Source organism: Macrotis lagotis, chromosome 1 (assembly GCF_037893015.1).
Source record: "Macrotis lagotis isolate mMagLag1 chromosome 1, bilby.v1.9.chrom.fasta, whole genome shotgun sequence".
In the NCBI taxonomy this organism is placed as follows: domain Eukaryota; kingdom Metazoa; phylum Chordata; class Mammalia; order Peramelemorphia; family Peramelidae; genus Macrotis; species Macrotis lagotis.
The window spans coordinates 841,543,084-841,559,169 of record NC_133658.1 but is presented as its reverse complement, the minus strand read 5'-3'; the positions used below and the strand labels follow the sequence as shown (position 1 = coordinate 841,559,169).

At 36.0% G+C, this 16,086-nt stretch overlaps 1 protein-coding gene across 1 annotated transcript; it reads left to right on the top strand.

The window, feature by feature from the left end:
• Positions 1-896: 896 nt before the first annotated feature.
• On the top strand, positions 897-1,835 carry LOC141489985 (olfactory receptor 51B5-like). The gene has a single exon (XM_074190297.1). The coding sequence runs from the start codon at positions 897-899 to the stop codon at positions 1,833-1,835; it is 939 nt and encodes a 312-aa protein (XP_074046398.1).
• The last annotated feature ends 14,251 nt before the right edge of the window (positions 1,836-16,086 follow it).

Sequence of the window (16,086 nt, the reverse complement as noted above, 5' to 3'; positions counted from 1 at the left end):
TCCTGAATTTATTAAGGTAAAATATTATGTTTAAGTCATGTGTTGACTGGGTATACAATAAATACTACCTCTCTCATTCATTAGACCACTCATTCTTATGTAGGTCTTGTCAAAGACCCAGAAGATGAAAGATGAGAAAACCCTGGATTCGGTGAACTATTACTACAAAGACTAATCCACATAGAAAAAGTATAAAATCCTTTGAGTGTCCTAATTTAGGAAATATTTATACATGATGAGTTTCATCAATATTGAAAAAAATCAGCGTAATTTACATCATTTTTCTATCATCACATAAGAGGATAAGCAGTTAATGAATTGGTGTCATTGGTTCCCTGCAGACATACTGCTAAATTCCTAAGTAACAATAATGTTAAAGAGTTTTATATAAATAAATATAAATTTTAATATAGAAGATCTAGATAATCAAAATAAGAAAGAACACAGTATATATAAATTGATTTACAAATTTTGACTTTCCATGTTTACTGCAATTACTGTCTATGATTGTGAAACTATATTTGCAAGCACAGTCTGATAAAAGAAAATCTGGCTGCTGTTGCATACTTAGTTTTATCCTCAACTGCTATTTCCTTTGAGTTATGATTGTTTACCTTTGGAAAAGAAATGAGTAGGAACTGAACAGGATGAATCCAAAGCAAAAATATTGCCAATGTCTTAAAGTCAAGGTCTGGTTAATAGGGAAAGCATTACTTATTGTCAAGTTTATGCAAATATGGTTAGTTCCCTTCAATCAAAAATAGAAATAGGATCAAGAGTTTTGCTAATATGATAAATTAGTAGGAAAAAACAGATTAGTCAAAGAAGAGATTTTTTTTATTCCTGTTGTCAGGGGAATAAAGGGAGTTCTTTTTCCTATCTGCAGGGATCCCACTATGTGGCTCAATATCAGTTCAACCCCCTTCCTTCTGACTGGTTTCCCAGGCCTGGAGGAAGCCCATCACTGGATATCCATCCCTTTCTTTGCTGTATATGCATCTGTGATTCTGGGGAATGGCACCCTTATCATCCTTATCAGAGATGATCAAAGTCTCCATGAACCCATGTATTATTTCCTAGCCATGCTGGCGGCCACTGACCTTGGGGTGACTTTGACCACAATGCCTACTGTACTGGGGGTCTTATGGTTAGATCACAGAGAGATTGACCATGGGATCTGCTTCTCCCAAGCATACTTTATCCATTCACTTGCCTTAGTGGAATCAGGTATCCTGCTTGCTATGGCTTATGATCGATTTATTGCCATTTGTAATCCCCTGAGATACTCATCTATACTCACCAACACCAAAGTGGTAAAGATTGGGGTCGGGGCCCTACTGAGAGGTTGCATATCTATTATTCCCCCAATAGTACCCCTCCAATGGTTCCCTTACTGTCATTCCCATGTTCTCTCCCATGCCTTTTGCCTCCACCAAGATGTCATCAAACTAGCCTGTGCGGACATCACTTTCAATCGCATATACCCAGTTGTTCTGGTCTCATTTACTGTATTCCTAGATTCCCTGATCATCCTTTTCTCTTATGTACTAATCCTAAGGACAGTCATGAGTATAGCCTCAGGAGAGGAGAGGACCAAAGCCCTCAATACCTGTGTTTCCCACATTTACTGTGTTCTTGTCTTCTATGTCACAGTAATTGGCTTGTCTCTCATCCATCGTTTTGGAAAACATGTGTCACGTGAGGCTCACATTGTAATGAGCTATGTCCACTTCCTCTTTCCTCCATTAATGAACCCCATCATCTATAGCATCAAAACCAAGCAGATCCAGTGTGGCATTCTTCGGATGTTCTCTCTATGCAGATCCAAGATCTAATTAGTGCTCCTGGATATCTCTATAGAGGCAAGTGGGGGTTAATACTTTTTGACCATTAGCACTCACTGTGCTCTTAGAACACTCTTACTCTGAAGACATTTAGCCTTTTAGAAATGCTTAGTGGTTTCTTCTAGGAGTCATTGATTTCAGTACATATTATAGAGCTATAGTCTACTATAGTGAATTTTGAAATGTGAGATTATGTAACTTGAGTTTAAATTAGAATTGACTTGAAATCATAATAATGATTTAATTTAATTTCATTTATTTTATTTTTTAGATTTTTCAAAGCAATGGAGTTAAGTCATTTGCCCAAGGCCACATGGCTAGGCAATTAATGATTTAATTTTAGGGGGAAGGACTAAGTTATCACCGATGTCCAGAATACTGCTATCCTTCACTAGGTTAAGATATTCTCCAAGATAAAAAATCTTTCCTCTCTGACTATTTGTGGATTCTGTGAATATAATGGCCTTACCAAATGTACTTAAAAGTGGAGGTCATGTCTGTCTATATGTTTAGAATTCAAATTCCAGAAGATTAGACCACACATTTCTGAAAATGGAAAAAAGTAATGACTATCTCCTATGGCTCCCATTCCTTCAAACAGCTAGCTGTAATCTGCATTTAAAGATCATAAAATAATTTCTTCTTTTTATGATATCTGAAATCATGCCATTTCTGGACACTTCTAATAGGATGTGTGAGTGGGAAAGGCTTTACTTCTGGAAGTTTACCAGTCATTCAGATTTCTAACTGCAAACAACCCATACTTTCATATGAGTATATTGAACTTATTAGAATTATGGAATTGCAGATTTGATTGAAATCTCAGAAATCATTTAGTGCAATACATGTTTGATTCTCCTTTAAATACCTCATTAAACCCATCAAGCAGTGTCTGTTTAAACACCTACAGTTTTTGGCATGGGAGAGGATATTGAATTAAGATATCAGGTCCCAAGAAAGTCTATTTCATAGAATCAAAAAACTCTGATTCTTAAGAACACTCTTCTTATGTCATTCTAAAAATATGCATTTCTCTGTTCTACTCCCTTTTCCTCCTACTTTTGCAATTTTTTACCAGTAATTTACTGGTAAAATTACTGGTAAAAAAGTCCAGTCCCTCTTGCAATCCCTTAGAGATTGCAAGCATTTCACTCTCTAGTCTCCTCTTAGTTCAGGCTAAATATTAGACATGTCTTGTTTGGTCCCAGAGGGAAGAACTAGGAACAGAGATTGAAAGTTGCAAAGAAGTAAACTTGGATTTGTTATCAGGAACTGAAAAATAAACCAATGATCAAACAAACAAATGGAAAAAAACTACCTTAAAGTTATCTGAAGGTCCACAGTTGCCATGGTCAGCCTTTCAAGGCAATGGAGTCACCTTCACTTAAGGTCTTCAGAAAAATATCTTGTATGACTACCTGTCTAGTGCATTGTACTGGGGATTCTTTTCCATGTACAAGATGGACTAAACACCCTCTCAATTCTTTTCTGACATTCTGTGATTCTTAGCTATGTAATTGCCTAGTTTTTTGGAGATCCTCAAGAAGACTGAGAAGTGCACTGGGAAGTATTTGGAAACTGAGAAAATTGTAGGAAAGGGAATGGCAGGAAGATAAAATAGGACAATTTAGGACTATTAGAGGAATGGATAATTGCTAGTGGTCACTGAGAGGAGTAGCTGAAAGCATGGAATATAAAGAGAACAAGGTAGCATAGGGCCATCTGCTGAGAGAGAAGTGTGGAATACAAATAAAATAATGCAAAATGACCAAAGGTATCCATGACAGGGAGAAGCTATCAATGACTTTTGAGATGGACTGGAGGTAAAAGAGCCAGAGCAAACAGAAAGGGCAAGAGCAATCTGTGGGAACAACATCCAAGTACCTCCTGTAAGTGACTGAAACTATATAGAATTCTAAGAGACAGTTTTTCATTATTGGATAATAGTACTGACTAATGTGAGTCATTTTGTTTTCCTTGACTTGTACATAAATTTGTAAATGAGTATAATCTTAATTTGAGCTTTGTGAACCTTTCTTAATTTAGTGTAAATGCACATTAACTTTAGTGGTCATAATAATAATAATACTGAAAATCAATTTCACAATATTATGTCTTTGTGGGAATAAATATTTTATAAAGCATCTATTATATTCTGGGCTTTGTGGTCCCTGCTGAAGATCATACAAAGGTCAATTGATCTCAGCAACTGACGGCAAGAAACTGAAATCTAATGAAGTTGGGAGCTGAAGTAGAGATTAGTTGTATATATTTAAATGTTTCACTATTGTAAAATATTTCATGTGCTTCCTGTAGAGGCTTCAACCTACTTTATAATTTTTATTTTAATATCCATTCCTGTACTGATTTTCTTTGTTATAAAATCATTTGCTGACAATGTGTGTTTTAGATTCCATTTTATTTATTTATTTATGGCAATGGGGTTAAGTGACTTGCCCAAAGTCACAGAGCTAAGTAATTATTAAGTGTCTGAGACTAGATTTGAACTTAGGTTTTCATGAGTCCAGGGCTGGTGCTCTATCCACTGAGCAACCTAGCTGCCCCCTCAATCTACTTTAGTATTCAATATCAAAAAATCCTTTGACAGAGAATACTAATTATGTAGTAAATTACTGGTAAAATAAGTCTTTTAAAACCTAACTTGAGAACATTGTACACATTAACAATAACATTGTGATATGATCAACTATAATGGATCCAGCTTCTCTCAGCAGGTCAGAAATTAAGGATGATGCAGAAAACCTTGTATGGACAATACCATCTACATCCACAGCGGGGAGGGGGGGTACTAGAGTCTGAATACAGAGCAAAGAGTACTCTGTTTTTCCTTGCTTTCTCATGTTTTTTTTTCTTTTACCCTAGTTCTAATTGCTTTTTTTAGAACATATTTGATAGCTAAAAACATTAAAGATGAATGTACATGTACTACCTTTTCTAGACTATTTGCCACTATAAGGTGGGAGGTGGGAAAGAAGGATGATAGAAAAATGTAGAACTCATAGTTTTGCAAATGGATGAATGCTGAGAAACTACCATTGCATGTAATTGGAAAAATAAAATAAAATTTTCATTAGAGAAGAATAAAAACAATTTTAAAAAACTTGGCTTGAATATTCTGCAAATAATAGATGCATCATCTGTCTCTGGATCAATAGTTGGAGACATTCAAGGTTGGTAGATTCAGATAGAACATGTTCTCCTCAAGCACAACATTTGAGGATTGAGTAACAAGTCCTTCCCCTCCCCTCATCCCACTGATGAAGAAGAATTGAAGAAAGACTTTAGAAGACATAACCATGATTCCAGAGGATTGACAATGAAGGCTACTCACTTCCTCATAGAGGGGCGATAGATTCCATAGCAGAAACACATTTTTTGATGTGGTCAATGTGGGAATTTATTTTGCTGTTTTTTATTTGTTACACTAGTTTGCTTTGTTTTTCATTTGAGGTAAGTAGGAGTAAGAGAAAATAAATTCTTGTTGATTAAAAAAAGTTTAATTACTAAAAACATAAATAGTATTACTAAGTGGAATAATGGAGTGCAAGAGAGAGGAAGAGGTTAAGTGCTATGAGAATTTTAAAGAAGGGAGAATCTTTGCCAACTAGAGCTTTACAACAATCCATTCAGAGATACAAGAAGAATGTGTTTATTCCAAAATTAAGATAAAGAAATTGTAACTAGAGAGATTCAATGACTATGTACTGTATATAGAAAGTGGTTGAGATCAGATAGGTTTACTAAGAAATAAATACATAAATATTCATATTGTCTATTATGCTCAGAGAACTCTAGCAACCACAGTTAGGGCTATGTCTATGGGTCGGACACTCCTGCCATCAAATACTCTCCTGCCCCTTCTTCCTCAGACTATCTCCATTTGCCACCACCCAGGCTGTGGGGGAATCTTGATAGTCATATCCTTCTTAAAACACCCTCTCAGCCATCCATTCTCTAAGATTAAACTTTTGCTTTCTGTCTCTGGAAAGCCCATTCCCTGCCCTCTAGACTCATAGATCTAGAACTGGAATGAAATTTAGATGTTTCTATGTCTACCTCATTTTACAGATGAAGAAACTGAGGTCTATCCACTCTTACTTCACTATATAGGTCTACTTTCACAAAACATCTCAGTTTAGTTGGTTTGGTATTGTCTACTAACTCTAAGAAGGGAGTCTAATATTTTTCACTAGAGAGAGAGAGAGAATAACTATCACTTGAATATATATTTTATAGTGATTTATCTGGGAAAAGATTCAGGAAAGAAACATTTTCCAAAAATGATTGTTTCTAATACTGTGCCCATTTGGATCCTTGAAATATAAAACTTTATTCTTGAGGGCTTTATTAGCATTTGTGAACATTTCAGCTAAATTAATTTCTTAAAGAATGATAAAAAATTAGGGCAGACTCATAACTACAGAATAAATTGGAGAGCTGTGCTCCTTCTAATCCTTTTCATATTTAGCCCCATTTCCATTCTCCTTAAACTATAGCAAGTTTCTTCACACTATCTCTTCAACCAAGTCAAGTAACTTATATAAGTGCCTAAGAAATCTGTCTGTAACATGATAGACTAAAGGGAGAATGAAGGGAGTTGAGCAGCCCCCTCTTATCTTCCTATAAACACACATGGTGCTTGGGACAGATGCTATGAGTAAAGGAAGGGTCAGATGTACAGAAGCACTGCAAAAGTCTTTGACAAAATATCAGTAACACACAAGAAATAGGTACATTGCATGAAAATATACTGAAAAAATGAGACTTCTTAATCTTTAGATCCTGAGGGTATTGGTAATAGAGAGAGCATCTGCTCTATCTATACTCAGTAAAACTCTAATGCTTCAAGGGATACTGGGGAAAAACAAAAAAGTAAATTATAAGGAGTAGCTAGGTGGTGCAGTGGATAGAGCATTGGTCCTGGAGTTGAGTAAATGAATTCAAATCCATTTTCAGACACTTAATAATTACTTAGGGGTGTGACCTTGGACAAGTCATTTAACCCCATTGTCTTGTAAAGAAACAAAAGAAAAATTTAAATTATAATGGGCCAAAGCACAAGTGATTCATTCCCTGGAGATATGACCTAAGCTAGAAACTGAATCTGCCTTCATAAAGGATTCAACATCACAACCATGAATTTCATTAAAAAGAATAGGAACTTGCCAGCTATTTTCAGAGTCACTGTGGTACAGTAGTGTGGTTGTTATTCAGTCATTTTCAGTGATTTAAGGTAGCATCAACCGGTTACATTTCTTAGATCATTTGTCTTTTCTTTTGTCCTTTAGACATTATCATTTATCCTTGTATCTTACTTATTTGTGGGAAAATCACAATCCATATAATCTATTGAAAACCCTTGAAAAGGCATTCTACTTCTTTTAAGTCACTGAAGGACTAAGTATTAGAAGTTTTTTAACACCAATGGGTTACTGCAACAATAGTTCCATATTAGGATTTACATTGAGCAAAGCAAAGTATCAAAGCTAAAACAAAATATTCTTCCTTTTGTTTCAAGAAAAAGAAGTCATCTAAGATTCTCTGTAAGGAAAGTATGACCTTCCCAAGCAAAGAAAGTAGAACTTTATATCCAGAGAGAAAAGAAAAAGGGAATTGAATAAGAGAAGGGGTATGAGGGGCGGCTAGGTGGTACAGTTGATAGAGCACCTGCCCTGGAGTCAGGAGTACCTGAATTCAAATCTGGCTTTCAGACACTTAGTAATTACCTAGCCTTGTGGCCTCGGGCAAGCCACTTAACCCCATTGCCTTACCAAAAAAAAAAAAAAAAAAAAACTCTTAAAAAAAGAGAAGAGGTATGAGAACAAAATAGGTACAAGAAAATTATAAAAGAAAAAATGAAAACTCAGAAAAAATTTCTTTAGAGCTGGTATTCTGTTCGAATCTATTTGGAAATAGAATGTATTCTATTATACATTCCCTGGGAAAAAGTGAAGAGAGGTAGTAACCTGGCAACAACTATGGAGGACCAGAGACAATTTTACTCTGCAGCCAGAGAAGTTGAATAATGTTTGTCCCTTTTGTATAGCAGAGAAGTTGAGATCCTCCACCATTTAAATTTTTTAAAAACTATTTTATTTGTTTTCCAATTATATACGATAGTAGTATCATTTTTTGTAAGATTTTGAATTTTACACTTTTCCCCCCACCCTACCTTTCCTTCCCTCCCGAAGAAGGCAGTCTGATAATCTTCACATTATTCCGATGCTATAAATTGATCAAAATTGAATGTGTTGAGAAAGAAATAATAGCCTTGAGGAGAAAAATAAAATATTAGAAATAGCAAAATTATGTAGTGCATAAGAATTTTTTTAAATTGATCTTATTCAAACTCCACAGTACTTTCTCTGGATACAGATGGTTTTCTCCAACGCAGGTACTCTAAAATTGTCTTTGATTATTGCATCACCAATTTAGATTAAGGTTTAATTGAAAAGTAGAATGCCTTTCTTTGAACTCTAAGGGTTTCCAATAGCTTATATGGATTGTGATTTGCCTACAAATAAGTAAGATACAAGGATAAATGCTGATGTCTAAAGGACAAAAGAATAGACAAATGATCTAATACAGTTAACCTGTTGACACTAATTTACATCATTGAAAAATGACTGAACAACCACACTACTGCACCACAATGACTCTGAAAATAGCTGGCAAGTTGCTGTTCTTTTTTTTAAGGTTTTTGCAAGGCAAATGGGATTAAGTGGCTTGCCCGAGGCCACACAGGTAGGTAATTATTAAGTATCTGAGACAGGATTTGAACCCAGGTACTCCTGACTCCAGGGCCGGTGCTTTATCCCCTGAGCCACCTAGCCACCCCATTCCTGTTCTTTTTAATGAATTTCATGGTTGTAATGTTGAATCCTTTCTGAAAGCAGATTCAGTTTCTATCATAGGTCATATCTCCAGGGAATGAATCACTTGTGCTTTGGCCCATTATAAGTTTAGTTGCAAACCCCAGAAGATAAGAGGCAACAAATTTTCAAATTTTCAAAAGGCAACAAATGGGAAAGTATTAGGATTAGAATGCAAGTTCTTAGCCCTAATACATATTAACTATTAAACAATTAGTCATATATTATTAAGATGACACTATATTAATTATTTACACAATATATCTGCAAGTGTTTCCTTAAAATAAAAGATCTAAGAGAATGTTGCTAACCTGATAATAGGATTCATAAAGGTAGCTTAAATGCAAGCAAGAAAAGGACCTGTGTTTCAGGAACCATAACTACACTAGACTTTTTTCTTCCTTCTGCAAAGGTGACACTAGATGACACTATCTGTCTCCATACCAGTTCAGCTCCCTTCTTGCTAATCAGATTTCCAGGTCTGGATGAAACTTATCATTTGACCTTCATTCCTTTCTTTGCTGTTTGTCCTCTGTGGTCCTTGGCAATAAAATTCTCCTGTTCCACCCTGGAGATGATTTCCATGAGCCTATGACCTATTTTCTGGCTATGCTGATGGCCAAAATCTAATAATGATGATGATCACAATGTCCACTGTGAAGTGGGTTCTGTGGTCATATCACAAAGAAACAATGGGTTTCTTCTAAGTTCTACTAAATTTGCTTCTCCTGGGCCTAATTTATTCACTCATGTGCTACCGTAAAATCAGTTTCAGGTGTCTTACTTGCCAGGGCAGACCACCACTCAATCTATCAAATATTTATTAAGCATCTTCCATGCTCCAAGTACTGCACAAGGTGCTTGGAAAACAAAGACAGGCAGAGAGAAAGACATTCAAGAAGCTGATTTTTCTAATGGACAAAAGCAGTACCTAAGAAGAAGCTGGAGAAAGGAAATGAGGAGTGGGTATGGGAAAGAGGAGGAAAAATGAAAATATCTGGCAAAGGAGCATAGGTGAGAAAGTCTGGGAAATCAGGAGTGTAGCATAGAGAGTAATGAAGCCATAATCTGCCTGCTTGTACTTCTTAAAATGGAGCTTCTTACCTAGCAATCAGAGATAGGCTGCAGGTGCCCCTCCATCAGGTCTCTTGCTGCCATTCGAATGTTCTCTCTCATGCTTTTATCCTCCACCATGATATCATCATACTGACCTGTGCAGATATCACCCTCAATGCATCTACCTTGTTGTTTTGTCTTTTACTTTTTTTTGGACTCCATCCTTTTCTCTTCTATACCACTGCTATAGAAATGAGAGCCAATTTCTGTTCCTTCCAAAAGTGCTGTGTTCTGGTATTCTATATCTTTTATCCACCAATTTGGAAGAGAGTGACATATGTGGTTCATATCATCAGGAGCTATGTCTATATATCCATTTCCTCTTTCCTCCACCAACTAATCTACCAACTAGAGATTCAGCCTGGCATCCTTTTGCAGGTCATGTAAAATTAAGACATGGATAGTGTTCTTTGGGTTCCCCATAAAAGGAAAAGGGGTCATTATTTTTCTTATTGTGGGACTGTAATAAGGTTTCAGGCTCTTCCCTTCACCATACTTAACCTTTTAAAAATGATTAGGGCCACCAGTTACCACAAGGTAAATATTAATTGTTTAGTAAATTCCAGACACTGAGCTAAATATTGAAGATGCAAATAAGAAAAAGAAAGGCAGTCCCTTCCCTCAACATCCATCAATTTGGAAAGCCTTGATATGTGTGTTCATATCATTATGAGCTGTGTCTTTGTCTGCACATGTCTATATATGTTGACATTATACCAAAGAAAGTTGAAAAGATGGGGGGAGTGTCAGAAGGTACACTGAAGAGGGGCATGATGAAAATAATGGTGGAGTTGGAACTATAAAGATCAATCAGTGGAAAATGAGGTTTGAGGTCATTTAGTCCAATCTGAAATTTCTAAGAAACCCTTGCTACAGCAATCTTTTTTCTTCCTTTACCTTTTTTCCCCTACTCCCTTTCATCACCTCCCCATTACACTCCCCAAACCCCACAATTAAATGAACCACCATCTTCTGTTTAAGAATCTCCATTGCTAAGGAACTCACTACCTTCCTGAGTCTGAAGTTATTTTTCAGCAGTTGAAATCATTAAGAATTTTTCAGCATATCCACCATTTGACAGCTCCTCTATAATTCTATCCTAGGGCAGGTAGGAGGTGCAATGAATAGAATTATATGCCTGTAGTCAGAAGAACATGAATTCAAATTTGGTTTCAAACACTTAATAGTTGTGCGATCCTGGGCAAGTCACTTAACCACTTTCTATCCCAGCTGCCCCAAGTGAAAATTGGTATAATAATACATCCTATAGCCTAAGATTTTTGTGATGATCAAATGAGTTAATATTTGTAAGATGTTTAGGTATAGTTAGGCAGTTAATAAATATTTATTCCTTCCCCTCTCTGAGACCCTAGACAGGACTGTTACCTCTTTTTTAATGACTAGCTTTCATCTAGCTAAAGTCAACAAAGCTTCTCACTGTCTCCTCTTCTCCAATCTTAACTTTCTCAGTTCCTTTGATTAATCCTCTTATAAATCGATGGAGGAAGCTACATGTAAAGGAGAAACCATGCTGTCTGTGGAGATCCCTCCTCTGACTCATTATAAGCTGTAAGATTTTGGCAAGTCACTTACCCATTCTTAAACTCATATTCCTCATCTGCAAAATGAAGAATGTCCTCTGAGGCTGTTTTCATCTGTAAATCTATGAACATATGGTCCCAAAGCTGTCATTATCCCACTTGCCCTCCTTGAAAACCTTCTAGTTCGTCAAGTTGCTCCCCAAAATGGGATAAATCAAATTGTAGAGATAGCGTGTGACCAAGGCAGAATATAATGGAGGTAACAGATTTTCCATTCTGCATATTTGATTATTTGTATATTTGATAGAATGGTATTTCTGTGAAATTAGCTTCAACAAATGCTTAACATTCAAATCTTATTTAAACTAAAACAGAAAAAATGTCCACTGATTTCCATTTTTGAATATATTTCCATTTGATGTACATCACTTGATATACATCAATTCAAAAAACACTTATAACATGCTTAAATTGTACTATTACAAATAAAAGTTAAATAGATACCCTGTCTATTATGAAACTCATTCTAATATACAATCAACCAAGTTCATTCAAGGGTAAATTGGGTCAATTGTGTCAACTGGAAGGAATCTTTAGCATTTTATAATATTTTAATTATCTACATGTCATTGTTTCATTTTGTTGATAATGAACTTTTATCAAGCACCTATTTCTTCCAGGATCTAAACCCAACTTGATACACAGTAAAGTATAGAGCCCTGAGCTCTAGGGAGGTAATAGAAGATGGAGCAAAAAAACACATATGGATGAATCTATGATTTTATTGATGTATGTGCTGTTTGGTTTGGGATCACAATCCATCTTTGAATATTTTATTATGTTTTAGTGAATTCTCAAGCAGAAGGGAAAAACCTTAACATAGGTATTTAAGAGAATAAGACTCAAGGAAACTCCTGTGTACATAAATGATTCTATGTCTCTACCCTCTCTTGAATCATGAAAATATAGAATCTGGACTCCTATCCACCATGGACACATTGATACTTTATATGTGTGTCCCAGCTCTCTCCACCACAGTAGAGCTCAGAAATCTGCAAGAGATGGTGCTTACCTGGGCATAGGGCATCTTGAATGTCTAAGAATACAGGTGAGATACTCTCCTCCATAACCAAGGAGAAGGAGGAGGAAAATCCTTAGCAGAAGGAGAGAAGTTCCTCCTAGGGAAGTGGGGAGAGAAGTAGATAAGTTCATATAGACATATATTTATAGAAACATATACAAGAAAGGGGAAATGAAAAGATTGCATCAGTTTCTTTCTTAGGTGATATCAGGTATTTGGTGAAGTCCTATAGGCTTCAGATCCCTTCTCAAAATGTTGTTTTTATATTAATAAAATAAAAGACATAAGATTAGAAAAGAAATTAAGTCTTTTATATTTCCAATCAAGTTTAAGGAGTTTCTGAGATCAGCTCATGGATCATAGCTCAAAAATCACTATTACTGAATATCAACTTTTCAATTTCTGGGGTTTAAAAATTTTCCACTCCAATTACCAGCACATGCTTTGGCCAGATCACCATCACTGTGTCCTGGACTAATTGGACAATGCAACCAAAACACTTTATCTTGAATGAGAACCCATTCATTAACTCATGAGTCAAAGTAACCATGGAAAGCAGACTTGTCTCAACTCTACATACAGATTTCCTGATTCATCTTCTCTGATAATTTGTGAGTCTCTTTTAGAGGTAGCTAGTACTAGGCCTGAAGTTCAAATTCAGCCTCAGACACTTAATAATTGTGTAATCCTGAGCAAGTTACTTGATTTCTGTTTGCCTCAACATTCTTAACTATAAAATAAGAATAATTATAGCCCTATCTTGATGGAATATTGTGAGAATGAACTAATATAATAATTGTAAAAAGAATTTAGCACAGTATCCAGTACATGATTAGCTATATAAATCCTTATTTCTTTTTCTTTTCCTTCTCATCACTTCCTTAGCTTTCAATTGACATTTAGAAGCTAATAAAGTTTGGTTATATCAAAAAAAAACTATGCCAGGAGGAAGGGAAAATCAACTATCTTCCTCTTGCTGGCTGCTGTAGGTTCTTGTGGAAGAGAGTCTGTTTGAGGTAGAAAAGAGAGTACCTGTACCTACCACCTAAAGTACCTGACGAAGGTCCCATATACTGGGACTAGGAAATTTAATGAAATGGAACTAGAATGTGAAGACAAAGTAACACTATGGAGATACTTCTCTGTAAAAAGTGAAAGTGGGTTGAGGACAGGATAAATGCAAACTTCTGAGGGGGCTGGAAATGTAGAATCCAGATATATTCTACCAATTATGATCTTATGTGATATTGGAAATGGTTAAATTTAGTATGGGCAAAACAGAGGGTTTTGACTATTTTTGTGTCATGTATTATCACTTTGGCAGTCTGGTACAGTCATTAATCACCTTCTTGGAATAATGTTTCTAAATATATAAAAATAAAATCTATAGGATTAAAAAGGAAACCAATTTTATTGAAATGCAATAGCAATATATTTTTAAAAATTCAAATCTTAGATTAAGAACATCTGGTTAAAAGCAGAGGTAACTAATTTACCTAGAGGTCACTCAGGTCTTAAATGGAACCAAGCATCTGGAATGAATTAAATGGCTATCCATGGAATTCATTAACTATTATTCATTCACTGAAATGCTGTGAATACAAAGAAAAGTGGAGGGGGAAGCCAGTCCCTACTCTGAAGAAACTCAGTTTAATGGAAGTGAGTGGGAAGGAGCAAAATAACATACAAACAGCCATGCAGTAGCAGGATATCTACAGGATAAACTAGGGGTAATCTCAGAGGGACAGTATTGAGGTTAAGGAGAAGTGGGAAAGACTTCTTTTTTTTTTACAAGGAAGTAGAGTTAAGTAACTTGCCCAAGGTCACACAGCTAGGTATTAAGTGTCTGAGGTCAGATTAGGTCCTCTTGACTCCAGGATCAGTGCTCTATCCATTACCCCTATGTACCCCTTGTGAAAGACTTCTTGCAAAAAGTGAGATATAAATAAAACTTAGGAAGATAGAAGAGAAAGTAAGAAGAGGAAATGCTTTAGATAAAGGCAAGAACTAGTGAAATGCAGAATGGAAATATAGAGTGTTGTGTTCAAGAAAGAATAAGGAGCCCAGTGGGCACTGGCCCACAATGTGGAGGGAAGTAAGGTATAAGAAGATTGGAAAGGTATGAAGGGACTAGGCTATGGTAGACTAAGAAGTCCAACAGAGCTTTATAGATTTTATCTTAAAGGAAATAAGGAGTCACTGGGGTTTATTGAAAAGAGGGGTAATATGATCAGATGTGTTTGGGGAAGATCAATTTGATTGGAAGTTTGACTGGAATGAAGAAGTAATGGAGGCAGATATCAACTAGTGGACCATTGTCTTAGACCAGGGATGAGGTAATGAGGGCCTGAACTAGAGTGATAGCAGAGTCAAAGAGAATATATTGAAGAGATGCTATGAAGTAAATGGAAGTGTTTGATACCTGAATAGGCAAAATGTCAACGATAGCAAGTAGGTTGTGAGCCTGACGCAATAGAAGGACAGTAAACTCTTGGGGGATTGACCTTTGAAAGGTTTTTTTGAGTGAATTTAAGGATGATCATTTTAACTTTCTCCAGAAAACAAAGAAAGATAAAAGAGAAGGACAGGTAGGGAAGGCAATGTCCACAACTCATTCCCTTTCTATTCCTCCTATGTTTCCTCTTACATATGGTTCTATTTCCTCCCATATTCCTAGACTCCAATGCTATTTCCTCTTCCCCTAATCTGGGCCCTACTTTTCCCTTATTTTCTGTACAAGTTACTAAAAAATTCTTTTTCCATTTAGCCTAGGTAATGTTTTTTTTTCCCCTAAAGGAACAGAATCTGAAAATCAAAGCAATATATAACAGCAACAACAACAATAACAAAATTCTAGTCATTTTTCTATTAACCTCAACTGCATCTTTTTAACAATAAAAACAAAAAGCAAAGCAATTTTGTCTATGTGTAGGCAATATTCTACCCTTGTGAAATATTACCTTTGAGAAGAGGAAAAAAGTTTCATCAAAATAGTTAATTTGTATTTTCTTGTGTTTTGAATTTTGCTAAGTGCTTATGCCACTGAAGCTTCAAAAAATTCTGTGCATTAGGTACTATTTTCTCCATTTTATAGATGAGGAAACTAACGTTGAAAAAGTAAATTACTTGTCCAAGATCACACAGTTAGTATGAGGCAGGATGTGAACTCAAATGTATCCTAATACTAAGACCAGTCTTCTCTCCCCTCTGCTCCTTAGCTACCTCTTAAATCCTTTCTACTGCATCTTCAGTCACATCTAATTGCCCCTTTCTCATTTCCCTAAAAACATCCTGTGATCCTCACCTAAAAAAAAAAAAAGAAACCTTCCATAATCTTCTTCTCATGTATTGCCGAAATCACCTTAGTTCCATCTGCCAGCCTTCACTAGTGGCCCTCTCTCATCCTTTTTCAGAGTTTTTTGTGTTGTCTTTTATGTTCCTGTTTGCTGTCTATATGATCTTCCTTGCTGTTGAGTCCCATGCAGAGACAAGATCTCTGATATGCCCTGAGCTCGATAAATTATCTGGATTAGTTTACCATCTCAGCCCCGCCCCCCCCAGGTTCTCTATGAAGATGCATTGTTGCAGTCCACTCTGGGCAGCCAGGTCTC